This window comes from Sardina pilchardus, chromosome 19 (assembly GCF_963854185.1).
Source record: "Sardina pilchardus chromosome 19, fSarPil1.1, whole genome shotgun sequence".
NCBI lineage: Eukaryota > Metazoa > Chordata > Actinopteri > Clupeiformes > Clupeidae > Sardina > Sardina pilchardus.
Window position 1 is genome coordinate 12,028,067 of NC_085012.1, and position 19,597 is coordinate 12,047,663.

General features: G+C 42.6%; 1 protein-coding gene across 2 annotated transcripts; it reads right to left on the minus strand.

Annotated features, from left to right (window-relative positions):
- Positions 1 to 10,055: 10,055 nt before the first annotated feature.
- On the minus strand, positions 10,056 to 18,485 carry impa2 (inositol monophosphatase 2). Of its 2 annotated transcripts, none has more exons than XM_062521452.1 (9): positions 18,407 to 18,485; positions 17,791 to 18,136; positions 17,238 to 17,371; positions 16,431 to 16,535; positions 16,271 to 16,316; positions 15,996 to 16,104; positions 15,617 to 15,725; positions 14,350 to 14,501; positions 10,056 to 11,155 (listed from the first exon to the last, which is right to left on the minus strand). In XM_062521452.1, the coding sequence occupies exons 2-9, from the start codon at positions 17,863 to 17,865 to the stop codon at positions 11,025 to 11,027; spliced, it is 861 nt and encodes a 286-aa protein (XP_062377436.1). In that variant the 5' UTR covers positions 17,866 to 18,136; positions 18,407 to 18,485; the 3' UTR covers positions 10,056 to 11,024. The 2 variants fall into 2 exon arrangements, with proteins under 2 accessions (XP_062377436.1, XP_062377437.1); XM_062521453.1 differs by having other exon boundaries at positions 17,791 to 18,150; positions 18,407 to 18,466.
- Between the last annotated feature and the right edge of the window lie 1,112 nt (positions 18,486 to 19,597).

The window sequence follows — 19,597 nt, forward strand, 5'->3', positions numbered from 1 at the left end:
ATCCTGTAAAATAACAAAACTCATATTAAAATATGAACACTGTATATTATAATAAATCAGAGGAAAATGAGCAAAGGATACCATCTACATTTCTCTCTAAACTGTTAGAGTAAATGGAAATATATAAACAAAAGACTTTACAATCCCAGCTCCGTTCCAATGACCTACATGTAAGTCAATTAAGATCCCAGCAACAGAATTACGGCGTACAATTAGACACATTTCATCCTGACTAACAGATATCCCAGCCAAAGGCTTCCTGCAGCGTATATCTTTCAGGATCACCACGGTTTCATCTCCCCTTCATGGTTGACCTTCAGCGTCCGCATGTCCGTCAACATGGGCAACAAACAAACCAGGTATGCAGCTGCCTATGTCAGTGGCGTACTGGGCATCCGCTGACAGCCTACGCGGCGCAGGCAAAACAGTGGTTAAAGCAAACCACTAACACCTGGTGAGGCAAAAGCTCCGTTTTCCTGTGGCTTTCACGTAGGAATACATTTTATAACATCCAAAAATATATCAGTTTGCCAGTTCAGTTTGCCCAAAGGAAAAAAAAAAAACCTTTCAGGCACCATAAGACCATACGGGTTTTGGATGTGCAAAAACTGCTGTCAAAGAATTGGGTCTGAGGTGTACAGTATAAAAACTATTTTCTTTTTTTGTCACATTTTTAACTCTATTGAACACACACTTTGAGAGGTATAATATACAGCTGCTGGCCTGTTTCTGGTAGTCTCCATTTAATTGCTAAAGTGAGGAAGGTTGAGGGGAGGGTTGGGGGGGTGGGGGGGAAGAAAAAACTCTGCTGGATCTAGTGTGGTTAGAGGACCCCGCACAAAAGGTCCTTTCAGGTGTCGGAGCATATTTCAGTGGCCTAGCTGTCAGATTACACGCAGGAAACGGTTAAGATAAAACTGGATGAATGCTACGTCTATAAGACCGAGAGGGGGGAGAGAGAGAGAGAGAGAGAGAGAGAGAGAGAGAGAGAGAGAGAGAGACACCCCTGAGGAAGGTTCGGCAGATCAAACCTCACGTTCGTCTAAATAAATATGTTTTATAGTTGCCTTCATGGACAATAACTGTTTTTTTTGTCAGTGATGAATTTGCCCATAATTCTACAGGGGAGTCATAAAATGCATAGCTTTGGCCTAGAAAAACTGCTACCTGTTTTGAGATCATTTTGATACATTTTAATGAGAAATTCACTCGGGTTGGGGGATTTCCATGCAACTGATAGCCATAATTTTGCTTCCTTTTGAAAAAAAGAAACATGTTATATGTGTCTTTTATCAAATGATACAGTGTTTGGCAAAACCAGCCTATAATTCAGTTGTACCCTAATACATAGCTAAGACAGAAAATAAAAGGCTTTGTGTTATTCATTTTCTTTAAAAAAAAAAAAAAAGAAGCTAAACACAGAGTGTGTTTCCCTGTGGCAGCACTGCCACGAAGGTCATTTTTTGTCTGAGTCAGAAGAGCTTTGAAGTCAGACCTTATTCAAGAGTGTGAATCATGCGTCAAATGGCACATTCAGTCTGGTTCATAGGGTCAACTTTTCTCTCTATTCTTCCCCGATATGTGCTCTTGAGCCTACCGCTCACCGCTCATGATGGTGGCCTAGCTGGGACAAAAGAGTCAGACAGCAGACAGCTCCTAAATGGGGCGTCGTGGTGAGAGGTCTTACCTCAGACTACTGACTAAGCCCAAATGATAGTTGTTGGAGGGGCAGTCATGTTTGATGTTTAATTTGCCTGCTTCTGGAAATCAAAAAGTCATGCACAAGATGAGAGGGGAGGGCATGGGGAGGGGAGAGGGGGTGAGAAAGTAAAATCTGTTGGGGCGTAGGCCCAGCCCCGAACTCCGAATGTCAACCCAGACAGACAAATCACAGGCTTTCAGGAACAGCGTGGCCAATGGAACAAGCAGACGGCTCCTGATGACTCAAATGAGTCCAGCATGTGGAGCTTTTTTAATTGCCGCCATCCTCACTCAAAACGTCAGCGGCCGCCCTCCGGCCCGGTCTCCGTCTCCGTCTCCGTTAGTAAATAAACGCGCCGCTGCTGCCTGCGCCGCGACCCGAGCGAAACATTTGTGACACGACACTTCAAAGCCGTGACCTCTGACCCTGGGAAAGGGCAGAGTGCCACATGAGAAACCCCAAACCACCCCCACCCTTGAACCCACCCACCCCCCCAACCTCCAACCATACTTCTCCTACTTTAACCACTGTCATGGGCCATTTAAGGTACAGTGTGACTAATGAAACCAGAGCAGGACAACATGCACAGAGGGGCTTTGGCTGCGCTAAAGGTAGCTCAGAAACCCCCCAGGGGTCAAACTGGGCAGGGACTGTTAAGGAACGGTGCTTCTTAGAGTGCTGTAAGAGTGAAGGAAATGTACTGTACTCCTTGCTTGAGAGAGTACTGAAATGATAATGTCATTAAATTGTGATTACCGACACCAATTACAGAGACTCTGTAATTGTGATTTAAAAAAAACAGAACAAAAAAAAACCTGGTTTCGACATCGCCACGTGACTAATCCTTGGTGCTCACCAGTTCAAAGAAAATAAAGCGTAAGTGGGAGGAAGCGTGGCAATGAACGCCGCCTCATTTAAATGTTCATCTTCACCGTTTAATCTGTAGAGGTGGAAGGACGCCACGCAAAAGAGCAGTTGCTGCCTTAAATATTTACTTGAGACGACACGGCACTCTTAAGTTGGGGAGTTTTCCGAGATAAGACGGCAACTTTAAGTGACTTGGCCTTTCCACATCGAGGTTTCCCTGCACAAACACGGGCCGGCATTTGCCTCAAATGCGTGACCCCCTATTCACAGCACCTCTCTGTCTCTATGTAAAGTTTACAGTCCCAGTATACATCCTGTAGCCGTGCAGACAAAATGTTTCTATCAAAATGGAAAAACAACTAAGAACAACCAAAAACAACACTTAAGTCAAAGTCAAAACAAATAAAACAAAAAAAGTCATTCGTTTCGGAATTCCGTCCAGTGGTTGGACAGTGGAAAGGTTAATAGGTTCCAAAGGTAAAATGTTATTTTGAAGGGGACATTTCCCTGGTCTTATGCCACAAGTCCTTCCTTTACAATGGTTCATTTAGAGTGCAGGAATCTGCAGTTTGTTCCTCTTTTTCAGTTATGGAGACAAAATGTCTTACATGTAGGTGGTAGTGACTGTAATCCGATGTCAGGATATGATTAAGCCTATTCATGATTCTTTAAGTCTGTGTAGTAGACCAAATTAGAGTAAAAATCTCTTCAGACATCTCACAAAACCTACAAATATCTTACCAGATATCTCACAAAGCAAACAACACAAATACATTTCTGAATGCCAATCTTGGTTTAAGCAACATTTTGCAATCAATTGGCCATTGTACGATATACAAAACTCCTTGCCGAGACCTATCTCCTCGTCTGAACAAGCAGATATCCTGGTGGATAAACAGACACTGTCCTCTTCAGAGACCAAAAAAAAAGAGAGACAAGAAAAAAAGTCTGGGTGCTTGTGGTGCGTGAGATAACCCTCTTGAAACGTAGGGCTTTGACACGGGGTGAATGGTGAGAGCTGAACAGTAGGAGGCTTCAGAGGTCCTGCCCAAGAGCCTCTGTGTAAACAGGACCTTCAGATAACGCATGAGTCATGAGCAGCGTCCAGCATGTCCAGGAACGGCTGACCATATCTGCCAAGAGACGAGTTTCAGAGCTCATCTTCTGTTGCTCCGAAAAAGGCCAGAGTTGAAAGTCTCCATCCCGCACACACCACCCCCCCCCCCCCCCCCCCCACACACACACACACACCCCGATTGAAACGGGAGTTCAAAAGACACAGAAACACTCCGCGGTCCCATCTGAGATTAATAGACTAGAGGAGTGGTGGAGAGCACAGAGGCACAGCGGACAGAGAGTCGACGAAAGGACAGGGGAAAAAAAAAACAGATCGAACACCACTGCCAAAATACAACAATCCCCCCTTTATAAGGGAATTCAATTAATGTCAATAGCGTTTAGAGGGCTAACGGCTAGACCAAGTTCAGCCCTCAGTCAAGTAATCCATTTGTACTGAGTGAAGCATAACATACACATCTGAGATGGCATGCTCTGTCCTGGGGGCAGAGGAGTGCTGAGACTGGGTCTGACTTGACACTGGCTTACATCGCTAATGTTATTTATGATGTGAATAAGACTGTGATTACAGTAATTCTCAGTCATACAGTATTAGTCACTTTATCAAAACAGACAATACTGTATACTGTTCATTCAAGTAATGCGTTACAGCCTTCTGATGATGATCTGCCACCACAAGGTTTAGAAATTCTGCAATACTAATACATTTGACACTTTATCATAAAATGAAAAAGAGCCATGTTGTTTTATATGGCATTACTATTTTTGACCAAATGACCAAATAAAGTGTTTCCCTACTGTACAGAGATTTTGCTTTGCTCAAGCCATTCAATCTGTCACGTTGGTCATATTTCAGATTAGGAAAAAAAAAAGTGTTTCTCTTTTCTCTCTGACTGGCCTTTGCCTGTGCTCAAATCCCAGCAGGTGTGCTACTGCTATGTGCGTGGATGACCTCTCTCTTCCTGCTCGGGCCACAATTACTTCCTGTGCTCTCCTGATCAGCGGAGCATTTATCCTATTACACAGTTTCTAACTGCTCCTCTAAAGACTGTGCTGATGGGGGAGCAATTAAACGGGCATCAGATCTGAACAATGGCAAATGAGCCCAGTCAGTTTTACACGCAGCACCAAAAGTGGCTGAAGAAAAATATACCTCCCCTATCCACTTTTCCCTCTTCAATGCGGTGACCACAGCTTGAGAAACATCCAAAACCGTAGCTCTGGGGCATCGAATGTCTAAATATCAAGACCACTGGTTTACAGGAACAGGGTTTTTCGGTTGAATGATTCATCTGTGTTCATTTTGACCTTGAGTTTGTTTAAGCTTTTCAGTCTTCCACGGATAATAGGTACTCCTGTCTCTCCTTACAATTACATTTTCAATTCCAGGCAGGCGTTCGGAATCTGACGGGAATTTGATCGGACCATTTGGATACGATACCTGTGGTATGCCCCCACCTCAGAATAAAGAAGTGTGTGTGTGTGTATGCATATGTGTATGTGTGTGTGTGTGTGTGTGTGTGTGTGTGTGTGTGTCTGAATCTGTTGAGAATCCGCACTGAAATACTCCACCCTTCGCAAATACACTTCGAAAATAATCTTTCTTCCACAGTTTTCCAGGATCACAAAGGGGAAAAAAACTATAAGACCATACCAACAACTCTGACAAAAGACATATCTGACCCCCCCCCCCCCCCCCCCACACACACCCCACTCCCCGTTTCCCTCATATCCCTCATAGCGGGGCTGCTGACCAGCACATATACACCCACCTGTTGGCCCGGAGATGGGGAGGGAGGGGGGGGGGGGGGGGGGGGGGGGGCAGAGGGGAAACCAGAGCAAGGCCGACCAATGCTGTGTGAGCAGTCTGGCACTGGCTCTACTTAATCAGGAGTAATCAAATAAACAGTCCTCATACTGCACTGCCTTGTGCCCCCCCCCCCACACTCAGACACACACACACACACACACACAAGCGTGGTGACTAACAAGAAGGATGTGCTCTGTTGGCTCCAGACCGCGAGAGAGGGAGAGGGAGAAAGAGGGCGCACGGCACTCGACACTGTTTGTGCACGGGAGACAGGTTGCCGACATTGAAGCGCCTGTGCGTGGAACAGCAAATAAGTAAGAGCAGGCAAGGGCCACCTTCTGGGGGCTGGTAGTCTCTCTCTCTCGCTCTGTGTGTTTGTGTGTGTGTGTGTGTGTGTGTGTGTGTGTGTGTGTGTGTGTGTGTGTGTGTGTGCATGCATGTGTATGAGTGTATGTGGACTGGGAGATCTTAGTCATAGTCCCCATCTCCATCTAGAAGCCTCTGGAGCATATCACCTCTACCGTCCAGGGCACAGACCAAACCTCACGTTAATGCCCAATAATTACATCTCAACACATGGAAAAGTACTCGAACAGAGTGTCTCTGTTCCCTCTGCAGTGACAACACTATATCTGTCAGCTCTTATCTTACAAGTTGAGCAATTATCTGACATGAATATATTTACTTAACTTGAAGTCACAAATTCGAAAGATTACTTTCGTTATATGGCCAATTAGATACATTCATATACAGCACAGGCCTATAGCCTTCTAATCGAAAATGGTAAAGATAAAAACAACATGCGTCATCTGGACAACTTTTGCAACTTCACGTAGATGTCAGTAAGTTTCCAGTGCATTGCAGCCACTGCAGTCAAACAACATGTAAATTTGGAAACCATTCATATTTTATGATTGTTAAGCCGACTGATTTTCACAAAATGTTGGAATAGTCTAATCTATTTGAGCACGTCTGTTGTTGAGCAATGTAAGATGATTTAGTGTAACAACCTCAGGCATAAATAACAATAACACTTTAGGGAACACTTGTTAAACATTAATGGATTACTAATATATCTAGTATTAGTGCTCAACAGGGTCTGTATAACTGCATATTAATTAGGTATTTATTTCAAAAAAATATCTTATTTTTACTCAATTTGTCTCTTATTCTGGGAAATCCTTAATGGGCAGTTAGTTGGTTTTGATCTAAGGTTACGGGTATATAGCATGGATCAACATGGAGAGTTTATAGACTCATAATACACTGTCTGAATATGTGACAGTGACAAAGTAGACAATGTGTTAGAGGGCTATTACATTTCTATGTTGATCTTTACATATATCAATAACCTTAAATCTAGACCAACTACTTAAGAATTAAAGATTAAATCAATTATTAAAATGTGCAATGATGCTTAATACAGACTTTATTGAGCCCTAACACACACACACACACACACACACACACACACACACACACACACACACACACAGTTATGTATTAATGGCTAATATGTGTTTCCTAATACTACTACTAGGCCTACTACTACTAATAATAATAATACCATTAATAATAATAATAATAATAATATGACATTGGCCCTAATAATCCACACCAATGCCAAATTATAAATATACAAAATTAGCCTGTTATTTTCACAAATAATGTATGAGACATTCAAAACATAGCAATACTCTGCCGAAAAGCTCTTAACCCCATAGGCCTATACAAAACTTTTTCGCCACAATTAAATGTCACGGCATATAACGGTCTGTTAATTTTTGCTTGCAAGACAGCGTTGCTTGTCGACGAGGTAACTTACCTGCTGCAAGACACACTGGTAGAAGCAATCTGAAGATCAATCCACACACCACCTCGGAAGCCATGGCTTCAGATCAGTGAAATGCAAACCAGATAAGATGACTTTTATATTCAGAAGAAAATGCGCCTCAAGTCAAGTCTTTGCCAAACTCAAGCGGAGAGGGCATGATCCTGTTGGTGCCCTCTATGGCATCCTAGAGTTATGAGCCCTTTTGGTGATCCATAAAGTCCGAAAAGTTCTCGCACCACAGCGCCTTCTTGCCCTAGTTTCAACAGCCAGAATCTGAGACCCCAAACATCTGTTGCCCAGCTCCTCAACTCTGCTATGCGATACGTGAAACTTCAGTGAACAAGCGAACGACTCTGAAAAGTGTCACCTAAAAAAAGAGTGAAGAAACGGCGCTGTCCGCTCACTGTCAGTGTCCGTTGACAAAGGATGGCATGGGTCTGTTTCTTGAGTAAACACCTCGTCTTTGCTGATATGCGAAGTTGCAAGTAAACAAATCACTGACGACTTCAATGTTTTAGACAACACAAATACAACTCATTATTTGCCAACGTTGTGTTTGCTAACGGAAGAGAACAAAAATTAGAGGAACAAGTTGCGTAAAGTTCCCTCCTTGGAAGAGAATAGTAGTAGCCTTGCGCACGCTGCAACCCTGGCACAGCTGTATTCGTCTGTCTATCTGATTACGGTTTCTCCTCCTCAATGAAAACTTTGGAGGACCACCCTGTAACTGACAAATGACTCCACCATTCAGAAGTCAAGGAAGAAGCCGGGGCTGAGTCTCGGTCCCAATGAGGAGGAGCGGGAACCCTGTGCTGGGCTGAACCCGCCAATAAGTGTGCGCTCGTGCTCCTCCCTCGAGGCCGCCGCAGGCGTGGCGGTCGCATTCCAAGCCCTCCTCTTGGGTCAGGTAACTCAAACTCGCTCAGATTCCGGACAGTGGTGATATGAAAATACAAACAGAGCAGGAAAAGATACAGAGAACCTACACAAGACAGGCTTTTTTCCATAATCGCTGTGCATTCGACTGACATTGCTTACGCCATTTCTGAGGAAAGGTAGCCTATGTTGATAAGTGTGCAGGTAGGCTAGTTTGTGGGACAGCTACTACAGTAATAGGCTCTAGAAACTTAATAGTAGCTTTCAGTGAAGTTACTGAAACAGAAACATTGAATTAGGCCTCCAGGACCTTTATCATTCGTCACTTTCTAATATACAGCAAATGGACCATGGACTGTGTGTACTCCTACAACTAATGCTATTGCGCAATAGCAGCACCCAGCTGTACAGATGTTTCGGAGGATGTTGTGAACAGAACAGCACCATCTGTCGACAGAAACTGTAACCACAGCTAGTGTGGGACTATGTCCAGGTCGAAATAAATAATGTTTAAAAGATGCCTTCCAGAAAGAAAGAAAGAAAATAATGGCTTGAATGTGTCAATCAAAATTATTTTGACAAAAATAATATAGTGGCACTTTTGTCTGGTTAAGGGTTTTTCAAGGGGGAGCTAGGTTAACTAATAGTTTCTGCTTATTAAATAGCTACATCGTCATCTCTCCCATCAAACAATTGAAAAAAAATCCCTTAAACTTCTAAGAGCCTAAAGTCCTAAGAGCCAAGGCATTTTAATATGTTATGACAAAAACATATTTTTGCTGCTCCGTGTCATTCGATAACACTGCTTTTGTCTGGAGCAGAACATACTGTAAATGGGAACAGAAAATAGAAAAACAACATTAGTCTCAATTTAATAAAAACAAAAACAATGTCTTATCTCTCTTACAAGAGGGCAAATGTGCTAAGCTAATTAGCTACGGTCACCTCTCCAGGGGATATGATATCAAAGTCAAATCCAACACAAACAGATATGCATGCTGCCAGAGGGAGATGGCTGAGATCTGTAGCCTTTTAAGGACCGAATAACAGATGAACCATATGGTATGCATTTTACACAATGTTCCATTTTAATATAGGTTGTGACCATACCATTCAAATATCCAATTTATGCACAACAGAGTATAGTCCATGGTCACAATTTCACAAACCATAGGAGCACTGGGAAAGACATGAGGCAGGCAAGGTTACTGAACTACTCTATGTGCCTCATAGAGTAGTTCAGTAAAGGCATCTCATAAAGATTAATAATATAATAATAAACATAATCATTTCCAAATCGTTAAGCTTTTTAATTCACTTTAGAGTAAATAACATATGTATAGATAGATGGATAGACAATATACTATATACAGTATATATATATATATATATATATATATATATATATATATATATATATATATATATATAGGATATAAACTATGCACACATAACAATGGTAGGCTTCACAACAACTTGGTTGCATGATTGATTAGTCAGCCAAATGAACCAAAGTCTTTCTGGCCACCTGATGTGTTATGGCTTTAGGCTCCTCTCATAAGTGGGATGTTGAGAACATCTACTCTCATAGCACTACTTGCACTCATTGATGCACTTATTACACTCATTGATACACTTATTGTGTTTTTCAATTTGCTTTGGTTAAAAAGCGTCGGCCAAATGTAGTGTAATGTAATGTGCGTAATTATGATTCGGTGGGATTCCACAAATCTTTTTAATAGAAGCAAGCACATTGCACTACTGCATTATCATATACATTTGCCTGCATGCAGTTAACTATACAACTATCTGCTTTAACTCTAAACTCATATAGCTATATATTACACAGCTATCATCATTGCCATATTTAAAGACATTAGAGACACTGCTTTATATATTCAGTAGTTTTATTGTCAATCACAGTGAGCGTGAACCAGGAGATAATTATGACATTGTCAATTGCACTGAGGCCAACTAGAAAATCATGTGCAATATTAGAACAAAACTTAGTATGTGTCTTTACTGAGTGTTCCATATTAAAAAAAAATAACATAAAAAAACTAGAATACAGACGAAAGTTAAAACTGCAGTGTGTAGCTGGTAAAATAGTAGTGTTACCTCAACAACAGTATTGGCTAGCCATACAAAAGTTAGCAGATGTGCACCAGTTCAGATTAAACCTGGTTTGGTAAGGGGTTAATGATGGTAACATTACAGTTTGATTGGAATTTGTGACCTAAGAATAAGCCCTCATAAGTCTATACAGTAGTTTTTTTTTTCTTTTTTGAGAATGCAGCTAATTTGTGTAAAGAGTAATTTCAACAGTCTCATTAAATTTACGGTCAATATTTGTCACAGGGTCAGAAATATTGACAAGGCAAGGCAGGATCAACTGCTTAAATCCCCATGATTTTAATAGTTTGTTTGACAACCATGACAGATGTCATGAGATGAGATGTCAGCTGGCAGTCTTATAGGGGTATGGTAGACACAAGTTTACAATTTTATTCACAATTATCACACTGTAAAATAATTTGTTCTGCCGAAAAGGCCGCTTCTGTCTTCTCTGAAATAGTCTCTTAATAAGTTTTTCAATTTGAAAACAAGCCTTGAAAAAAAAGAAGGAAAAAATGTCATCACTTTGAAAGAAATTGGTCATCATTTTGTTGATTTGGCAGCACAAAGTATTTTTCGGACAGCAGGAGCACTGATTATTTTTGCGTTGATTCTTTGCATTGAGGGAATTAAGGGAAGTCAGTATTGCATACAAGGGTACGGTAGACCGAGTGTGTGTGTGTGTGTGGCAGGATTGTGTATATCTGAGGTAAGAGGCTGAAGGTCGGAGGTCAGTTGGAGGATCAGGATTGGACACTGGGGTCGTGGTCATCTCGCTCATAGCTGATTGGCTGCAGTTGCCGGACAACATAATCCGCCATCTCTCTGGAGCCAGCAGCCACCACTCGTCTGGACATGAGGTCGAGAGGACCCCCTGTCACAAGAGAAAAAAAAATACACTGCATTACACACACACACGTACAGACACACACACACACAGAGAGAGAGACAAACAGACAGACACAAACACACATCCAGTCTGGATATGAGGACAAGGGGACCCCCTTTCACTAGTGAACAAAACACAACAATGCTGGTGCATCAAGGTCTATACAGGCCTACACACAGACACACACAGACACACAGACACACAGACAGACACACACACACACACACACACACACAGACACACACACACACACACACACATTTACATGCACACACACAAAAAACAAAAAGCATGTGTACATTTCACATAAACACACACGCACGCACACACACATACAGTACTCACACACACACACACACACACACACTTTCAGCCTACTGCTCAAAGCAGCATCATCCGAGTATGAAAGGTCACTTGGTCACATTTTTACTCAGGCACTGAGGACACCCCCGGGGGGCTTAAACAGCGTTCTCCTCTGTGGGCCTGACAGCTAGGCGGCATTGACAGGCCCCCTTGTTGTCTCTGCCTGCGTGCTCGAGACTGCAGCCGGAGCGACAGCAGGACCAGACCACATGATCGCGACCTCGCAGACCTCCCCAACACTGCCTCTTTGTGTGCAGGCCAGGCCGCCAGGGAAAAAAGATGAGGCCAGCAAACGCATGCATTCTCATTGCATGCGCATGCACGCGCGCACGTACACACACACACCCACACACACCCACACACCACACACACTCTCAAAGGTATGTATGTGAGAGTATACGCACACACACACACACACACACACACACACACACACTCTCTCTCTCTCTCTCACACGCACACACACAGACACACACAGACACACACAAACATACACAGAGACATGCCCATGTTCATTCATGACTCTTCTCTTCACTAAACGATCCCTACACTCTAACTCGTATATTCCACATGTTACACTGAACTACGCTTTTCTCCATGTTAGAAAAGGATAGGCCAGTTTAATACCCAAATTTGTCCTTGAGAGTCCATGCTAAATCTATGATTTCAAGGAAATGTTTGGAAAGTTTGCTTTGATGTAACATTCACCTCCTTCTGAATACAAATATGGGTAAAATACTGTACATATCCCACAATTACTGCAAGGGCTGGAAGACATCAGCAAATAAAATCAGAGCCCTGACCAAACTTGGAGCAGGGTGGTCCGGACTGATATTATTTATTTAAGGATGTTACATTTTGTAGTTTGAAAGAGAAGTGGTTATTCTTTTGTTGTTACTTTGACCCTTTTTGGCTTATTTTTTGTCTATATGTTATTATGACCCAAACCTCCAGACTTTCATTCATTTCCCCACGCATATGTCTGGAGGAAAGTATTTCAAAATTCCATACTTTTCCAGTTTTTTGAGACGTGCATAAGAAGCCTGTGAGGACTGTGATGTAACTATGACAATATGTGAATATATCCACTACTACTGCCTAGGTCAGGGGGGTCAGACTCATAATAGGCATTGTTGGAATGAGACCTTGTGGGGGCCATCATGGTCCTGGTCATTGTCTTTTCTCTGTGTAGGTAACAGATTGTTGTGTAATCAAATCATTTACTATACACGGGTATAAGCAAACAAGTACAGATCGTGTACTGTCACATACTGATATCCCCATGTTTTCTCCGCAGCTTCCTTCCTGAGTATAGTTTGTAGTGCTAATCATACTGTATATACAACAGGTATGTAAGACAACTGGATGTAAATTTAACATCTGGGGGGGGGGGGGGGGGGGTCATATGAAACCTGGATTGCCCCCCGGGTGTGTTGTCTCAGCATAGTTAATAATAGTTAATGGCTCACTGCTATCACACACTTTCTCACTAAAAGTCTGTCACAAAAAATAGCAGCCTTTAGGCCTCTGAGAGAGAGGACTCTGGAGTGCAGTTAATTTGATTTTCTTTCTAATGTCAAAGTGTGCCAGTATTAGAAGCAGTGAGACCCATGCTAGTTGTGGTGTCTGTTGTTACACAACACAAAGAGGGAGGGGAGAGACCACCTCTGATACTCCTATTGCATTACACAACTACAGCCAAGTGTATGACGTGGAAAACCAAAAGTAAGACAACAGTCCAAATAACATTGTACAAGTGAGCCAAACTGTTACTCCTAATACCAATTCCATTGTGTCCAAAAGTTTATCCTAGTCCTATCCTATTAACTGCAATCTGATTTACACTAGCTTTTAAAAGGCAGACATTCTTCAATGCAAAATAAACATGGATTGACCACCACAACTGTCGTACACAGAACAGCAGAATAAACCAGTCAGTCTTTACATGTCACCTTGTATGCCTCCTCCTGTGCTATACTCCCACTTTTCCCTCGGCCTTCCCATAAAAGATGGTAACTTTTATGGGAACTGCCATTCTTGACATTCCTGCCACTCTTCTCCTGTGTGACAAGTAAAATGCGCCTGACAGGCTAAAGTGCAGTGTGTTTGTACAAATGATGCCATGTTTTAAGGTGTATGTAGCAACAAAATAACACCTGAAACAGGCAGTGCTGCCTCAGTTAGTACATCTGTTTCTGAGTCTATTAAAACACCACAACTTTGGACTTTGGGGCCTGAAAAGGAGGTGATGTAATACAACTATTTATCTTCTCTTTGCTGACAAACACAGTCATTTCCAACTTTTCCGACCAATGTTTTTGGGGTCATCCATTAGTTATTATTAGTTTGCTATAAACATTGACAAATGTTGAGCTTACAGTCATCTGGTGAGAAAGTCAGCTGTATGTACCTACCTGTACATACAGTACCTTCTGCAAAACTATCATAACCAATGTTAATGGTTCAAAGGCAATCCCTGGTGCAACCTGCGGTCATTTCCGGATCGCAACCCATCTCTCTCTCGACTGTCCAAATAAAGGCAAAAGCCCAAAAAATATACTTAAAAAGAATTTAACCAGTCTTCTGGAGCACTGCAGTTGTGCATTCAGTCTAGCCTGGCTGTTAAAGAGCACTCCACTCTTGTGCATTACTTTAAATTCTACAACCTTTGTATATATCCTATATAACCTGTATATAACCTATATAATATAACCTATATAATATCTAATATCTAATATATAACACAACTCTCTTCTATATATTACTTTATGCACTTTTACCTTGCCTTGCCCAAAAGCATTCATCCCAGGCCTCACCTGAGGTGTCAATCACGCATCCTCCTGCCTCCCGAATGATGACCGCTGCCGCGGCGATGTCCCAGCAGTGCAGGCCGTACTGGTAGTAGGCCTCCGCCGCACCCGTGGCTAAGTGGCACAGCGCCAGCGTGGAGCTTCCGATGATCCGCACCCTGGGGGAGGCGCACACACACAAATACACCACAGTAAAATCACACACAATCCCACACCTCACATGAAGATATGGAATGAATTGCACACTGTTACTGTAGAGGAAGGGTCAGGTACCAGTGTCCATCCCCACCTCCATCAACTCACTGCTTGCCACCACGAAGCCACAACAACATGAAATACCGTAATTTCCGGACTATTAGCCGCTGCTTATACATTGATTTTGGCCAAATTTCTTCCGCTATGAGGTTAATACAGGGGGGGGGGGGGGCAGTTAATATGGTTTTGTTTCTTTTTAACTTGCATAAAACACTGTCCTGCGGGACATTTCTGTACACCACAGTAAAATCACACACAATCCCGCACCTCCCATGAAGATATTATGGAATGAATTGCACACTGTTAGGCACCCATACGATCTGTATGTACGACTATTCACTCGAAACATCGCAAAAAAGACGGTGCTATATGGTGTAAGGTTCATTCAATACACTTATGAGTAAATGAGGACGAAAGGGCCTGAGAAACACTTCAACTTCAACATATAAGACAACCCCCACACACGTACACAAGGTGCGCACACACACACACACACGCACGCACGCACACACACACACACACACACACACACACACACACACACACAGACAGAGAGGAATCCAAAGACAGGTGTCAAGCTGAGAAATATATAAATACACTATCTAAGACATCAATACGCTGACGGCAGTTCCGTCATTTGTTATTGATTTCAACACTAGTGACCTTGAGAGTGCAAACCTCTTCATCAGGAACATAAACAGAAGGGCCCCTGGCTCAGGACAATGATGACATTGCCACTGTTATGACCAGTTGGTCCTGGCTCACACCCACAATCTTAGTTAGCACTGCACTAACCACACACAGCTAATGGCTATTGTTGATACCATATCTTCTTAAGAGGTTGCAAGAAACATTTGCAGTAACAGTACAGGTATTATCCTGAGTACCAGTGACACTACCATAGTAAAAAACCTAGTGCTGTTTTTCATGGCTCTTTGCTGATGAGTAAAATCTATTTGAGTTCTTTAGAGGAACAACTTTAATGTGGCAAAAGCCCCCAAGTCATCATCCCTCTTACCCATGGGCAGGTGCGCTCAACAACTTCTGCATATTCCCCAAGAAAATTTCCAGTGTAGCTGGGTCCCTCTTAGCTCCAATCTCCGTCAGAATGAGGGCTTTGGAAATGTCTAAAAATAGATATGTAAAACCATTACTTAGTGACACACTTCAGGAATTGCTCTCAAAAGTGGTATATTCAAGTTGGTCACTGGAAATAGGGCTTCATTGTGCAAACTAGGTGAAAACTAGGTGAAAACTCCACTTAGTGTGGATGCAGGGAATTGAAATAGGTTCTTTATTTGAAGAAGATAAGATAAAAGATAAAAATAAGATAAGAATATGAATAAAAATGTGAAAACCAACAAATATGTATTAAAAAAAAGACTGAACTGACAAACCTCTCTCTTTAGACACTTGAATCGGAGCTCCATTGCAGAATGCCCCATGGCCTCTCCTTGCAGTGTATAGAGTCCCATCAAAGCAATGGTAGATCACTCCGAATTCCAGCTACACACAAAATAAATCATATTATCAACAGATTGCAGAAAAGTCACTGACAAAAAGACATTACACAGGACATCAATGGCAACACTGGAAACACATCAAACAGCATAGCAGTAGTGAATGTTTGTACAATGATGTGCACTGCTCATTAACAATTAAGCCAAATTACCTCTTTCTCTACAGCAAAGCCAATGCTGACTGCCACCATAGGGAAGCTACATGGAAAAAGGAATATTTAATTAACAGAGAAAATGAACGAGGATTCACTTCCCAGCCTGCAGTCACAAAAAGCACCTTGAACCACAAAAGAGATGCAGCTACTGGCATACCTGTGGACAAAATTGCAGGTCCCATCGATGGGGTCAATGATCCAGGTAGGTTCATCTGTTAGAATACATTTCTCTCCAGCAGCAGAAGACTCTTCTCCTATAAACCTGAAAACAAAATGCATATGGATGCATATATGAACAGTGGCAAACCCTCTGCCTTAAATGCTGTTAATGTACCACACCATTACTTCTTCAGTCCAGACATGCAGCTGAATCTTTAATGATTTGCAATGGTATCACTACACAAGCAGGTAGGCCAGCTAACAATATGTCTGAGTGTGGATTGTCTGTCTACATATTGTCCCTGTCTATGTACAGTATGTCAGAGTGACACCAACAATTGGAAAACAAAGTCCTTGTGTGTGTGGACATACTTGGCTAACATAAGCTGATTCTGATTAGTATAGGGAATCAGTGATGGGACTTGTAATGTACACATGCTGTTCATTCTCATGCCTATCGTCTTTCACTGGCTGTTTAATTCATTGCTAATAACATATGTACTGCATAGTCTTACATTACTGTGTAAAGTTGTGTGTTAATGAACGTTATACTTTCTCGTGATGGCCCACCCTGCCATGTGGTTAATGTAAGGTGTGCATTGTAAGCTACAGTATACCAGAGACATCATATTCTCTAATGTGAAATCAAGCTCTCATTGAGGATTGGTTTGGCCAGATTACTGATGTGGGCCTAAACTAAAATGGACATAATGCAGATTCTGAAGTGCAGTGATACAAACAGACCAGACAGACAGACAGACAGACAGACAGGCAAACGATTGTGAGCATATTTCAGATAATTTACCTGTGTGAGGGAAATTTCTCCCTAAGGGTGGATATAATGAGGTCCTCCACCTGTTGGTCAGCTTCCGTCACCAGATCTGTTGGAGTGCTCTTAGTGCTGACCAGCTTCTCCTGCTTCACAGCCTCCTGAACAACCTACAGTATACATACAACAACATCAGAGCAATTCTAGGCTACTTCAAGTAGCCTGCAACAAAACTACCTTAGGATATTCTACCAATGTCAGTGAGTGACAAGCCAAGCGTACAAGCGATGGTGATGACCATGGGTTTTTCAGATGTCACTTGTAATTTTCTTTTTGAGCATACAGTGGCTAAATATAGCCTAGTGCTCAGACAGGTAACGATCTATGCCTAGCCTAGGCAAGAGCTAAGGACTCTACAGAGACGAAGAGGAGGGGCATTAGTAAGGATGTAACAATTATAATATAACGGTGTGACATTGTTTCATTCGCGGTTGGTAAACAAGCACATGCTAGATTATGTCGCCTATATGACATAGCAGCACTACTAAACATACTTTACAATATGAATGATATTAACAGAAAACGGTACCTTCCCAGCTTTGTGAGCTATCTGAACAGCAATATCCATACATTCTCCCCAGCATTTGTTTTCTGTAGAGGTCATGGTTTCAGCTGGACGCGTTGAACAAACACAAATCCACTTGTAGAGAATTATCAGACGAACAAAACACGTTAATCAGCGCATGACGTAAAGGTGGGAGCCTCTGTGTCACATGCGGTGTCCCCGTCTGTGTCCCGTGTCCGTATCCACAATCAAGTTACTCTGTGTCTGATGTGGCACCGTCCTGGCTACTGCGGGTGGGTCCCTGGCTGCAGCTTTGGCCGAATCCCGGTGAGCGGTGGGGAGTAGCCGGTCAGGCTACTGTCACCGCGGCCTACGGACAATGACCTTCGATTGAGCAAGGAATAGGCTACTAAATTATTTTGCAGGCCTGTGTTCTCAAGTTTGCTACAATGTCGCACTATACGGCTACACTGAATCACATCGAACTGGAAAAACGGACAAGTGCACGTTTCCATAAACCATACGGCAAACAAGACAAGCCAGTCATCCCTGCAAATCTGATTAAAAGATAATAAATATCCACAGTGCAAGAGACATGTAACACAAAACGAAGAACAAGTTACTGTCGGCAAATACTCACATATCTCTTAAACAGGAATCGGCAACTGTCGTATTTCCAGAAGAGGACGCCAGAATCAAATTTGTTCTAGTTCTCTAGGGGGATGAAAGAAGTAACGAATGCTCCTAGTGGACAACGCCACTAAGCGTCACGTGATATAGGTGACAGGGTGTAAGACAATGCAACGCCTGATTATCTAATAGCCCAATTGCTAATGTCCGCTTGTATCATGTATGACTTTTAGAAACCATTTGTAACTGGCAATGGAGCAGTATATGCTACACGAATGGCTGGTAGATAGCCTAGTAGGTGCTCGCCATCGTGCCTTCTCTGTACACGGTCTGCCAGTAGGTGGAGGCAGCGGGCTATTTATCAGAGATCCCCTTTTATGTTTGTCATTGGCTGAAGTGAACATCCATAATACTCACTTACATACGGTCGCTTGTGTAGCAATAACAATGTTTGGTAAGCACGGGTAAAACATGTAGACCTAGCTTAACCATTCACCTTGACCTTACGCAGTGACCACAGCACCTCATGAAGGTGAAATAGGGATTACAAATGACAGCCGATAGGCTTAAGTAGGCCTAATAGCCACAACATTGAAGATTAAAAATCGTCCGCACCGCAGACACCCCACAAGATTGTTGTCTGGAATATAGCCTATGGCTCGATTCAGGCCACTTTATTTCCTAATGACAGAGCCAAGTTACCTGCTTCATGACTATAAACATATTAGACAAAATATGTTTACAAAATTCCTGTTATCCAAATCAGACTCATCATAACTGACTCTGTTACCCAGTGTGTGAGCCATATGAGGGACCTCTAAGTTATCAGTGCATCATCCATCTTTGTGGTTGCTTACACAGGGGTTCATTTGTTTGAATGGTAGGCTATCCAAAAGTGGAGAGGCTTGCCACAAGGCCACTGGAGAGTCTGTGAACCAAATGAGGGAGCCTCAGATTAGACGGACCCTTGTGTGAGGAAGGACCCCGGAGATGTGTGATACATTATGGGATGGGAGAAGTACGGTCAGGGGCATGTTTGACTGAGGGATGCTTGAGTGAGTGTAGCACATGACTACACTGCCCGGAAGGGAGGGCACAGTGACATAATGCTGTCACTATGGTTATGTGTATGCTCTGATGTCATACCAGTGATCCTGGCTCTATGGTATATTGAGGTAAAGCTGCGGATTTAGTACCCTGT

Excerpts from the sequence above, each read along its gene's own strand:
- impa2 (XM_062521452.1), bottom strand. The coding sequence starts at position 17,865 with ATGACCTCTACAGAAAACAAATGCTGGGGAGAATGTATGGATATTGCT. Across the intron at positions 16,317-16,430 it reads ACCTGCAATTTTGTCCACAG|CTTCCCTATGGTGGCAGTCA; the intron begins GTATGCCAGTAG and ends TTTTCCATGTAG. Across the intron at positions 15,726-15,995 it reads TCAAGTGTCTAAAGAGAGAG|ACATTTCCAAAGCCCTCATT; the intron begins GTTTGTCAGTTC and ends ATCTATTTTTAG.